This window comes from Carcharhinus amblyrhynchos, chromosome 2 (assembly GCF_965287045.1).
Source record: "Carcharhinus amblyrhynchos chromosome 2, sCarAmb.v2.hapA, whole genome shotgun sequence".
In the NCBI taxonomy this organism is placed as follows: domain Eukaryota; kingdom Metazoa; phylum Chordata; class Chondrichthyes; order Carcharhiniformes; family Carcharhinidae; genus Carcharhinus; species Carcharhinus amblyrhynchos.
Window position 1 is genome coordinate 42,002,667 of NC_137325.1, and position 12,858 is coordinate 42,015,524.

The window sequence follows — 12,858 nt, forward strand, 5'->3', positions numbered from 1 at the left end:
ATACTTCATTTTCTAGCTACCAGCAACCTCCCTCTCCCTGGCTCTGAGACTAAGCCAGTCTGTTCTCAACCTTGGTGTCACATTTAATTCCAAAATGAGCTTCCAACCTCATATTTGTGCCATCGCAGAGGCTGCCTATTTCCACCCCTGTTATATTGCCAGACTTCAGCAGCAGATGAGTTGAGATAGAAGTGAAACCATCTTTCGCACCTTTGTTATCCCTAGACTCAACTGTTCAAATGCACTTTTGGCTGGTCTCCCACATTCACCTTCCAAACCTCTGCAACCTATGCCTTAACTCACAGTAAGTCCCATTCCCCTGTCACCTGCTGACTACATTGGTTCCCAGTCAAGCAAAGTCTTAATTTGAAAGCTTTCATTTTTGTTTCAAATCCCTCCATGGCCTCACGCTTCTCTATCCCTGAAATCTCCACCAGCCAACGTCCTTCCTCTCATTCTGCCCACTTGTGCATTCCTAGGGCTCTGCCATTGGTGGCTGTGCCTAGGCCGGAAGCTTTGGAATCCCCTCCCTCCACCGCTCTGCCTCTCCACGTTACTTTCCTCCTCGAAGACAACCCTTAAAACCTACCCTTCTGACCAAACTATTGATCATTTATTGGCATTTACCATGTTGATCATTTACCGTTGGTATTGGCCTAATACCTCCTTGTGTGGTTCATTCTTGCTTTTATAATGTTCCTATGCAGCATCCTAGGATATTTCATTACATTAAACATGCTCTGTGTTTTTTGTTGCTTACAAATGGTGCAATTAGGAGTCAGAACTATCTTCTTAATTAATGTGTGCAAAAAATAGGAGATACATTGAACTCTTTTTCAGCAATTTATGTTTTTATTATATATCATTTATTATTATAGAAGTAGGAGAGTTGTATAGAAAATAGTTTTAAATCTATGCTTAAATCTAAATCTATGGTTTCTGATTGCGTTCTTTATTCCACAGGTAGTGGAACTTGCCAAACTCATGAAAGCTTATATCAGCATGATTGTGAAGAAACGGTACAGTACGTCATGTTCAACAAGCAGCTGGGGCAATCCGTGCAGCAGCAGGTGAAATCAGTTCTACCAATGAAGTTCCTTCAACGAATTGTTTCCTACTCATATTCCTTCGATCTTCAATCACAAACTTTATCACTGAAAGAACTCGATACAAGCCATATAGTGGAGTAGAACAGCAAATTCCGTTTGACCAACAAGCATTCATTCTGCTACTATATGAAACATTCAACAAAGACGTTCAATTCCAGGAGTATTATATTTTTTGTCATAATTTCTCAGGCCTCTACGCCTTACAGCCGTGCTAATACTTTATGCCTTAACGTGCACTACTATCTTTAAGTGCCTTACAGTAAAAACTCACCTTGCTATTAAAGGGCTGCATTAAACTATGAGTCCTGGAATGAAGAAAATGGGGTTGGAGGGAAAGCAGCTTTAAATATTAAACTGCTTGAGTGTTAAGTGGCTAAGAGCGCCTCTGCATCTTATATTGGTCCTTTAGGCAATTTGCCTGAGGAATAAAGGTGACATATAGAGCAACTTCTAGCTAAAATTGTTAGCTATTATTGTGCACTAAAATAATACCTTGTCCTGAGAACAATGGGTGTGTATAATTGGAATGCTGCTGGCAGCCTTCCTCGAAGATTACAGTGACACTTCCCATTGTTAGTCTGTATTTCACAGCATTATTTTACTAAGAGAAATTTAAGGTGCAATGTTATATCCGGTGTATGTCTACATTTTTCTTAGTAACAAATTTAGTTAGTACTTCAATCTGGACTATTACTTTTAATTAAGCATTTGTTCTTGAACCAGTTCAAATTTTATGACATTTAATTGGATACGTATGAATTTTGGACTACATTCGTGCTGCAGTTTGTCACATATGTAAAAACTCGCTCAGTCTTCAGTTTCAATCAGATGTTCTCAGATATTGTAGCTAACCTAAATAAAATATTTGTACAGTTGCAAACAAGTGTATATGTTAAAATTAAAGAGATAATATACTACATAAAGGGCAAATAGAGGAAATGTTTGTCTTTTATGTTCAGCAATGATCTATAAAGGGTCTGTTACAAAGGAGCAACAAGTTGAATTCATCTAACCTTTAACCTCAGTAAACATCCCAAGATACTTCACGGAGGGGAGTATTGCTAAACCAAATAATTAAAAGAGGGTCACAAAAGCTTAGTAAAAGGAGAGGGAGGTTTTACAGGAGATCTTCAAAGAAGAGAGAAGTGGAGAGGTTCAAGGACACTGTGGACCTGAGTGGCTGAAAATTTGACCTTGATTGGTTGAGAAATTGGAAAGATGAGTGACTAAGAAGTTGGAGTCAGAGGAGCGGAAAGTTGGTGAGATTTGTACCGCCTTCATTGGATGTTACCCAATTTGAGAAGGACATCTGCTCAGGATCGTCAGTTTCTACCATGGCTCTTCACGTGAGCAAACAGGCTGATTCTTAACTCTCAGATGTTTTCACATGGGGCAGGATATTCCACAAGAGTTCACAATGCAGGATTTCCTCTTTTTTCTTTCCTTTTCCATTGCTGCTCTGCCTCTTCATTAAGGTGTTTGGATTCAAAGCGCAATGCAACTTGATGGACAAATTGTCACCATTTTGAATGATTGATAGCAAGTCTCTCCCAGTCATCGATGTCAATGCGATTGTGCTTCAAGCAGAGCCTCAGAGTGTGTTTGAAATGTTTTCAATGTTTTTTGCCCCACTCTCTAGAAAGCTGGCCAGCAGTTTTGCGTACAGAAATAGAAAAAGATTAAGAGGAAAAACCAGCTGGTCCATGGAACCTGTTCCAGTCAGTCAATTTTATGACCCAATTGTTCTGCCTCACCAGTCTTGGAGAAAAAATAATAAGCAGATAAAAACTGGACCAATTAAGGGAAAAAGAATATGAGAAGCCCCTCTCCAACTTGATTTTAAGCCTGAAGAAAGAAAAATGCATAAGCCTTCGGCAGATTTACGTATTAGGATAAGAATTTTAAATGTGAGCTCTTAGGTGACTCTTCTCCAATTTACATCAGCAAGATAGGGAATGATGGGTGAGCAGAACTTGGTAGGGAATAGGATATGGGTAGTGATGAGCTATGTTCATGCAGGTTGGAGATTGAGAAACTGGCCAGAAAATGAGTAGAGTGATTGAAACTGCAGGAGATAAATGTGAAACTGAGCATGTTAGTTGACTAAAGAAAGAGAAAGAGAGAGGCAGTTTTTCAAAGCTGGAAGTAGGTGACCTTGATACAATCTCCTTGATGTATGAGCATTTGGAGCGTTGTGGTGTGATTGGGGATACGCAACATGGCTTTGTTAGAGGGAGGTCTTGCCTTACGAATCTGGTGGAATTCTTTGAGGAGGTGACAAAAACGGTTGATGATGGGAGAGCCGTTGATGTCATCTGTATGGATTTCAGTAAGGCGTTTGACAAAGTCCCTCATGGTAGGCTGGTAGAAAAGGTTAAGGCGCATGGGATACGAGGTCAGGTAGCTAGGTGGATTGAGAACTGGCTGGGTAATAGGAGACAGAGGGTAGTTGTGGAGGGGACTTTGTCCGGCTGGAGGCCAGTGACCAGTGGTGTGCCGCAGGGCTCAGTACTGGGACCTCTCCTCTTTGTAGTCTACATAAATGACTTGGAAGAGAGCGTAGGTGCTGTGATCAGCAAGTTTGCTGATGACACCAAGATGGCAGGGTTGGCGGGTACTGAAGTGGATTGTGAGGTGATACAACAGGATATAGATAGGTTGGTGCATTGGGCAGATAGGTGGCAGATGGAATTTAATCCTGACAAATGCGAGGTGATGCATTTTGGAAGGAATAATGTAGAGAGGAGCTATGTGATTAAAGGTAGACAAATTAGGAGTATAGAAACACAGAGGGACCTGGGAGTGCAGGTTCACAAATCCATGAAGGTTGCGTCACAAGTGGAGAATGTTGTCAGGAAGGCTTATGGAATGCTAGCCTTTATAGGAAGGGGTATAGAGTTTAAAAGCTGCCGTCTAATGCTTCAGTTGTATAGAACGTTGGTTAGACCGCATTTGGAGTACTGCGTCCAGTTCTGGTCACCTTACTACCGGAAGGACGTGGAGGCTCTGGAAAGGGTGCAGAGGAGGTTTACCAGGATGCTGCCTGGCATGGAGGGGCTGGGTTACGAGGAAAGGTTGGAGAAACTGGGACTGTTCTCCTTGGAAAGACGGAGATTGAGGGGGGACATGATAGAGGTATATAAGATACTGAAGGGAATAGACAGAGTCAATAGTGAGAGACTGCTCCCTAGATTGGTTACAAATACAAGAGGACATGAGTTAAGGGTGAGGGGGGAGAGGTATAATTTGGATATGAGAGGAAGGTTCTTTACGCAGAGAGTAGTGGGGGTATGGAATGCGCTACCGAGTGGGGTGGTGGAGGCGGGAACGTTGGACTCGTTTAAGGTTCAGTTAGATAGGCACATGAGTGAAACGAGGATGGAGGGTTATGGTAGGGGTTATTAAATAAGGGTTAGAACCTCGGGAGACACCGGAAAGGCAGGCTTGTGATTAACGTTTTTGTCTTTTATTCCGCAGGTGGAGGTCCACCTCGTTGTCAAACGAGGGGCATGCACACGGTGGGTCGTGCGTGGGCTGCTCCTGGAGGTTCCGGGAGTGGCCTAGTACTTCGTGTCGGTGTGTGTGCTTGATCCTGGACCGGTAGACGGGCGCCGCAACAGCTCGGTGACTAGCACTGCTAGCTGTGCAGATACATGGATTTGGGCCTGTGTCTGTGGGAGTTTGCGCATTCTCCCTGTGGTTGCGTGGGTTTCCTCCGGGCGCTCCGGTTTCCTCCCACACCCCAAAGATGTGCTCTTAGGCTGATTGGTTTTACCAAATTGACACTATTCTCCCCTGAATCTGGCTAAGTCAGGGGTTCCATTCGTAGACACGCAGGTTAGAATAGGTGTAGGGTGATGCGGCGGCGCGGGCTTGTTGGGCCGAAGGGCCTGTTTCCCGTGCTGGGTTGTTCTTTGTTCTTTGTTCTTTAATCATAGATAAGCACAGCAGGAGGTCTGTTGTGAATTACGTCTGGCTTTTTCAAAGAGCAATCTTGCTCTTTTCTCATTTCCCTGCAATTCTTTTCTCTCAAATATTTATCCATTTCCCTTTTGAAGACTGTTTTTGAAACTGTGTACACTCCCTGTCAGGTACTGCATTTCAAATCCTAACTATTCATGTTAAAAAATCTTTATCCTCATATTGCCTGTTTCATTTTGTCCGTTACCTTAAATATGTACCCTCTGGTTATTGACCCTTCAGCCATTGGAAATAAAAAAGATATTGTTGAGAAGATGTGAAGCTGGATTTTACTATCTTGGGGTGAGTTGGCAAGCGAGCAGGGAGTGTAAAATTGGGAGCAGTGCCTTGGATACCAATCCTGACACCTGCCATCTGCCTCTCACCAATCAATAGCCATTTAAAGGCCTGTTCCTGACCATGCTACAATTTTTCTTGCATCAGTTGGAGGTCTGCAAATTTCGCTGCTCAGGCTGGTGGTGGACAAAGTAGGGGTGTGTGCTGCTGCCTTTACAAATCCCTGGGGTCGTCAGAGACCGCAAAAGGTCTACCCTCCCAATGTTTTCCCTTCGCCCTCTAATCCACTCCCTCATGCTGTCCAAAGCCAACTTTGTGTCTGATTCCAGCAACAATAGCCTTTGGAGACTGGATGGAATCCCAGTGATGGCCACTATCTCCACTGGGACTAGCGAGCCGCTGGCCATTTGATTGGTAGGTAGCTTTGGAGGTGAGACTTTGGGACGGAAGGCCTGGCTTGAGCTGGGTCTATCAACCATCAAATTGCAGCACAGCAAGCCATTCCCAATGTATATGCTAGGGGTAAGTCAGTCTAAAATTCCATTGCTTTGGGTCAAACAAGGATCTAAATTTACAAATGGCTTCATTAAAGATATAGAATAAAGAAAACTACAGCAGAGTAACAGGCCCTTTGGCCCTGCAATCTGCACCAATCATGTTGCCCATCTGAACTAAAACTATTGCGGGGACCCATATCCCTCTATTCCCATCCTATTGATGTATTTGTCAAGACAAACCTTAAAAGTCACTATTGTATCTACATTCATTACCTCCCCCTGCAGTGAGTTTCAGGCACCCACCACATTCCGTGTAAAAAAAATGCCTCATGCATCTCCTTTAATTGCCCCTCTCACCTTAAACCTAGTAATTGACTCTTCCACCCTGGGAAAAAGCTTCTGACTATCCACTCTGTCCATGCCCCTCATAATCTTGTAGACTTCTATTAGGTTGCCCCTCACTTCCATTGTTCCAGGTAGAACAAACCAGGTTTTTCCAATATCTCATCATAGCTAATGCTCTCTATATCTTGGAGCATGGCAACCAGAATTGAAGTGTGACCTAATTAAGGTTCTATAAAGCTGCAACATGACTTGCCAATTTTTAAACTCAATGTGCCGGTCAATGAAGTCAAGCATGCCATATGCCTTCTTGACTACCTTCTCCACCTGCGTTGCCACTTTCAGTGAATTGTTTTCTTCTTCCTGTGTGGAGCACAGCTAAAAGACTGGCTCACCTACACCTGTCCAGGGATAAACAGAGTCATGGGGTCTGGAGGCAGGATGTGTCATCTCTCTGGGCACCAGGTGGGAGCAGTAAGGGTAAAAAGTGGAAACGTTTTAAGCAAGAGTCCCCGCTTCCATGTTACCCTTATCCACCTTCTCCTTCATGCTCCACCTACAATTTGCTGCTAGTAAAGAAGTGTATTCCAGTTTGGATTGAGCAATCAACACGAGACTTTGCTCCATTGTGCAGGTAACAAGGGCTCTGGGCTAACATTCATCAGGAGCTTTACCCATCTGATCCTTGGTGGCAAGGCTTTCTGTGGAAATGGCTAGTATCACAAATACCTGAGACCTTGGGCCAGATTAGTTAAAAGGCTGCAGAGCCATTTTAAAATGGCATTCAGGACGAATCTGAGGAATCCCTCAGCTCAATTCCCACTGCTTCCAACTTTCCAAGGGATAGAGGTGCAGAATCTGTACTTTGCACCACTGACCTGGCCAACACCATTGACAGGAGATGGCATCTCCTTGCCCTCTGAAATTTTCATGGAGTCCGGCCATCATCTTTGTGGCTCATAAATCTCAGAGGAACCATGGTCTGGATTGGACAAGTTTTTGAAAGGTGAGATCAAAAGGCCTTTGAATATCTCCAAGCTCCTTCAATTATAACTCAGTGTCAAGTCACACCCAATACCCACCTTCATAGTTCTTTATAGCCCCTGAGCCAACTGGTGCTGTCCCACACACCCCACATGCCATCACAGTGCCAATATGTGCTCTCTACCTAGTCCCAATGGCTCCTCATACTTGGCTGAGAACCCAGACTCTCAAAAAAGAATAAACTATGCTCAAACAGCTGGTGAAAAGTGTGGATGTTATTTGATTATTATATGAGTTCATAATAAGCTATTTTTAATGTGATCTCCTTTGCTAATGGCTTAATGTTTATTTGCATAAGGTTAAAGAGGTGTCAAGTGCTTGAATCTTTTGTTATTGATACTTGAGAGCTGGTTGATTTTAAATGGTTTTTAATGGTTGTCGCAGCAGCTTTATAAATGGATGTTTGTAGACAATGCCACCAAAGCTCTTTCTACTTTAGGGTTCATTGTATGTTGGGGTAATGGGCTATGACTTGGCATTGATGGTATGAGAGGCTGTTGGGGTCATGACTTCGCATTGAATTGGCATGGAGGTTCTATGTGGCCACTCAGATGGATGAAGGGTATGAGTTGGCATGGAAGTGATATGGGGAGTGAGTGGATGATTTGTATGCAAGGGGTGAGGGTGAGAGGGGTTAAAATGTATCCAATATTGTGATATATGTGCAGGTGCATCGATCTCCACTCCACTCCTCACCTGTCTCTCTGGACAGAAAATAGCAAAGGGGCACTCCATTCTCACAGGAAATTTCCAGATTCGCTACCCACCTCGGGAGCATATATCTGGCCCATTATGTCACATTATAACTCCTCCAATCTCTCCAAGTGTGTGCAATGTATCTGGGAATGTTAACAGAAGCACACATGCTGGGTATTCCTATTCCACTAGTCCCTTTCTTGTGAATGGCCCTCGTCTCTCAGCATCCACATTCAGCTGAACAGAGATTGGAGAGTCTTGCATGTCCATGTCCATTGCTGTCTCTGCCTGCTAGGTGATGTGTGCCTTATCATGTGACAACCTAATTCTCTACTCCAGTTTCTGCTGAAATGTGTTGGTAGAAGAATTTGCGCTGTGACAGTGCATCCTCAGAGTGCTCACTTTCCCTTGAGAATGTTTCAGCCTCCTTCCTCATCAATTCCATCTTCCAAAACATTAGCCCCATTCTTATTATACATATTTGTCCATTCAGCCCTGAACCAAAACTTGTAATTTTCAATGTGCTGCTGACCCATGTAATTTCTTAAAAAAAATGGCATTGAACTGTGATTCTGACTGATTCTATTATGCATATTTTAAAAGGAACAAGCTTTGGAGAAGCCATACAAAAGCAAAATACTGCAGATTCTAGAAATCTGAAATAAAAATAGGATACTCTTGTGGGAGATCAGACACTAGTTAGTGGTGATATGGGGAAAGATGATATGTCAAATGACAGAAAACTTGGAAATACTGTGAATGATTCTGAGCGTAGAGATAGACATCAAAGGACATAGGCTGGCAGATCAGGCATACATGTGAAGATTAATTTTAACTAATAAAAGTATGAAACAATACATTTTGTAAGAAGAACAAAGACATTATAAACTATAAAATATAATTCTACAGAAGGTGGAGACACAGACATTAGTGTATATATGCACAAATAGTTGAAGGTGGCAAAGAAGTTTGAGAAGGGATTCATAAGGCGCATGAGATCCAGAGCTTTCTAAAGTGAGGCATCGAGTATAAAAGCAAGGAAACTACGATGAACTTTTATAAAACGATGGTTCAGTCTCAGCTGGAGTACTGTATCCAATTCTGCCAACCATACTTTAAGAAAGAAGTCAAGGCTTTAGAGATAGTACAGAAGATATTTACATGAATGGTTCCAGGAATGAGGACTTGCAGTTGTGCAAAATGATTGGAGGAGAATTTGGGGTTTATCTTCTTTCCTTAGAAAAGATAAAGTTAGGGGGAGATTTGGTGGAGATGCTCAAAATCATGAGGAGCCTGGACAGTCCCGATAGAGAGAGAAACTGTTTCCATTGGCAGAAACATCAAGAACCAACAGGCACAAATTTGATTGTGAGCGTTATATGTGACTGTTGAAGATTAGTAATACATTTAATATTAATAATGCAAAGATAACCCTTGGTAATTTGATTTAGTCCTTTTCAGTTTCAAAGGAGTTGATATTGTATTTGTATTGGACGGGGCTGCTGATCATGAGGCAATTTTTTCTAGACCTCGCCTTAGTGGACGGCAGCTTTCAAACAGCAGGAAAAATATTTCTACGATATCACACTGATTAGCAAACAAGGTAAGCTTCAACAAGGCATAGTGGTTAGCACTGCTGCTTCACAGTTCCAGGGACCTGGGTTCGATTCCCAACTTGGGTCATTCTGTGTGGAGTTTGCACATTCCCCTGATGTCTGCATGGGTTTCCTCCGGGTGCTCCAGTTTTCTTTCACAGTCCAAAAGATGTGTGGGTAAGGTTGATTGGCCATGCTAAAATTGCCTCTTAGTGTCCTGAGATGCATGGGTTAGAGGGATTAGCGGGTAGGGCCTGGGTGGGATTGTGGTCGGTGCAGACTCGATGGGCCAAATGGCCTCTTTCTGCATTGTAGGGTTTCTATGATTTCTAAAGCAATTGACAAAACAATCAAGACAATATGAAGAAATCTCTTAACCACTCGCTGCATGTGATTTGGAATGTACTGTTTGAGAAGGTGGAGATTCACCTTTGGGCTTTCAAAAGAAAATTGGATAAGCACCTGAAGAAAGAAATTTGCAGGGTAATGATGAGAACTGGGACTTGCTGAGTTGCGCATGTTGGCTTGAGAGGCCAAGTGGTCCCCTTCTGTGTTGGGATGCTCAGACTGAAATACCACTGTGCCAGCACAAGTGGGGTGGATCAGACCATAAGTCAGCCGATAACTGATAACCCGACAACGACCCCTTTCCAAATTTCAGTTAGTTAGGTAAATCACCAGCATCTGCAAAGGCATCTCTTCAGTGCCTAGCCGAAACCACCACTCACCAAAGGCCTTGGATCGAAGAAAACCTTGGCAGAAAGCTCAAAGAATAGCCATTTGTTGGAAAATTAAACACACTGAGATCCTACCCCACCCCTACTAAAGCAGGATCTTGATGAAATATGAGACAGAGTTTCAGAAGAAGTTACACATAGTTGTCCCCGATCCAGAGGTTTGCTAATAAAGAACAAAAACAGCCCGGGAAACAGGCCCTTCGGCCCAACGAGCCCACGCCGCCATCTCTAGCCCCGATTGGAATTTTAGGGCATTAGATTTTAAAACAGGATGCTGATTTATGCAGCGGTTCCTGCTCCAGTTTTGAAGCTTACCTTGTTTGCTAGTCAGTGTGATCTCGTAGAAATATTTTTTCTGCTGTTTGAAAGCTGCCATCCACTAAGGCAAGGTTGAGAAAAAATTGCCTCATGATCAGCAGTCCCATCCAATACAAACACAATATGAACTCCTTTAAAACTGAAAAGGACTAAATCGAATTACCAAGAGTTATGTTTGCATTATTAATATTAAATGTATTACTAATCTTCAACAGTCACATATAATGCTCACAATCAAAGTAAAGCCATGTACCCTCTTTTTTCATTTCTAACATATTTTCTCACAAATTCCCCAAATTCAGCTGATTCCTTCAATCACTGAGGAACGAAAACCAGACTGCCCTTAGAATCCAACAGAAATTCTTGACCATGCACCCCTCCTTGCAATCCAAAGGATAGGTAAAAAGGCTTTAAGTGAATCTTTAGCTTGACTTTCTCCACACTGGGGAGAGACACCTAATAACTGCAATGTTGAAAGGGAGTCGGGAGACAATTAGTATTACAGATGGACGAGTTGGCTGACCTGCAGGCCAGCCAGGGATCTGCTACTAGAAGAGTTGGGGGAAGCAGGCAGGTTGATGCAAGGGTGGAAAGCAGATATCTGAAGAGAAGCAGAGTTCAGGAGAAAGTCAGGCATTTGGAAGTTAACTGACATTGGAGAAAAGGTCTGTGCGGGGGGCTGGGGGGTTCACTTATTGTAATCTGGTTTACAGATGAGGTTGTCAAACCCAGGATCAGGGAGTGCACTCTTACATACACAATGCAGGAAAGACATTTATTTGTTCCATGTAGTCATTCTCATTTTCCTTCAGTTGACGGGTTTATAAAGCAGTCTGTCCCACTCCGTGTTTTAATTAGTTAACCTGTCAAACATAACTTTAATACATTGAATCATTATGTATCATGGCTACCTGCAGCCTGCTTGAACTGCAGTGCCATCTACTGTTCTATAAAGTATTTCTCATCATTCACCATCTCAGGATATCCCAAAGCGCTAGTCAATTTTAAATACTGCTTTTGAAGTATAGCCACGGGGATGTAGCAGGGGGTGGGTGGGTGGGGGGAGGTGTCAATCTGATAGATTTAACAAATGAAGTTTAAATCAAAGTTGCATCACAACGAGGCCCATCTCCTTTAGAGAGGGTGCAAATTAGTCTTCCGACAGGGATTAGCCTGAAGTTGTTTCCTATATTATGGGGTCATTATTTAATTTTTAAAAATCAACAAAAATCAGGTTGATTTCTCCCCAGTAATTAGTGTCTGCTAATGATGTAAGTAAAGGTTGAATGCATCCCAGGCTGTAAGTATATTGCAGTATTTTTGATAAATATGGAACAAAATTTAACTATATTAATGTTTTAATTGTTCCATGCAATACCATGGGGCACATTGGTTAACACTGCTGCCTCACAACACAAACTCGATGGGCCAAATGGTCTCCTTCTGCACTGTAGGGATTCTATGATTGTGTGAATACCTGTTGGGAACAACAAAGAAATGATCACCAAATTATCACAACGAAAAATGAATAAACAAGATTTCACTTTATATATTGTATTCTAACAGTCAAATGGGTTTCTCAGAGGGGCCACAGGATTCCCGATGCCCCGCTAAGTGGGGCATCTATCATAAACCGGTATTCTCAATGGGTGTTAAGACAACTGGGATTCACCTGACCTGTCCCGCCAGCCCTGATCAGGTTCCCACCCATAGCAAATAGGAATATAGACTGTAATATAAATCACGGTTTGACATACCATTTACCAACCCCTCCCCCACCATTCACCCTCCTCTCCAGTGGGAAATAGACTGGTCTGCTAATGACCTGCGTTGATCCAGTGTTCTGGACCCCAAAAGTCCAGGGGAGCACCAGCAACCCCTCCAACGCTCAAATAACGGGTCACCCTACCCTCTTCAACACCGCAAGAGTGACCCTACCCAACCTCCTCAGCATCCCCCTCCCCTCCAGTAGCTCTCTTCCACCTCAGACTTCACCTTAGGCTCCGTCCCCTCAGACCCCCACTCCGATGCCCCCTCACACTCTCAAACTCCCCACATCGTTGTCCCTTTAGGTCACATGCCTTGGCAGTGCAAATGGTACTTTCCCTGGCACTGACACCTTACCCTGGAACCTTGGGCCCTAAGGTGAGGGGGCTCACTAAGATAGATCCAGTGGCCGTTTGTCCCCTGCCACATTGAGGCCGCAGATGAAGGGTCCGAGGGCTTGTGTGGGCTTGGGCTAGGGGTAAGGGATTGACCTTGT

General features: G+C 43.2%; 1 protein-coding gene across 1 annotated transcript in view; it reads left to right on the plus strand.

The window, feature by feature from the left end:
• Nucleotides 1-1,992, plus strand: part of myo10 (myosin X) — a 351,157-nt gene extending 349,165 nt beyond the window's left edge. The window contains exon 41 of the mRNA XM_080204973.1: nt 964-1,992. Coding sequence (XP_080061099.1) covers nt 964-1,074 — 111 coding nt within the window. The 3' untranslated portion in view covers nt 1,075-1,992. The remainder of the gene's footprint in view (nt 1-963) is intronic.
• The last annotated feature ends 10,866 nt before the right edge of the window (nt 1,993-12,858 follow it).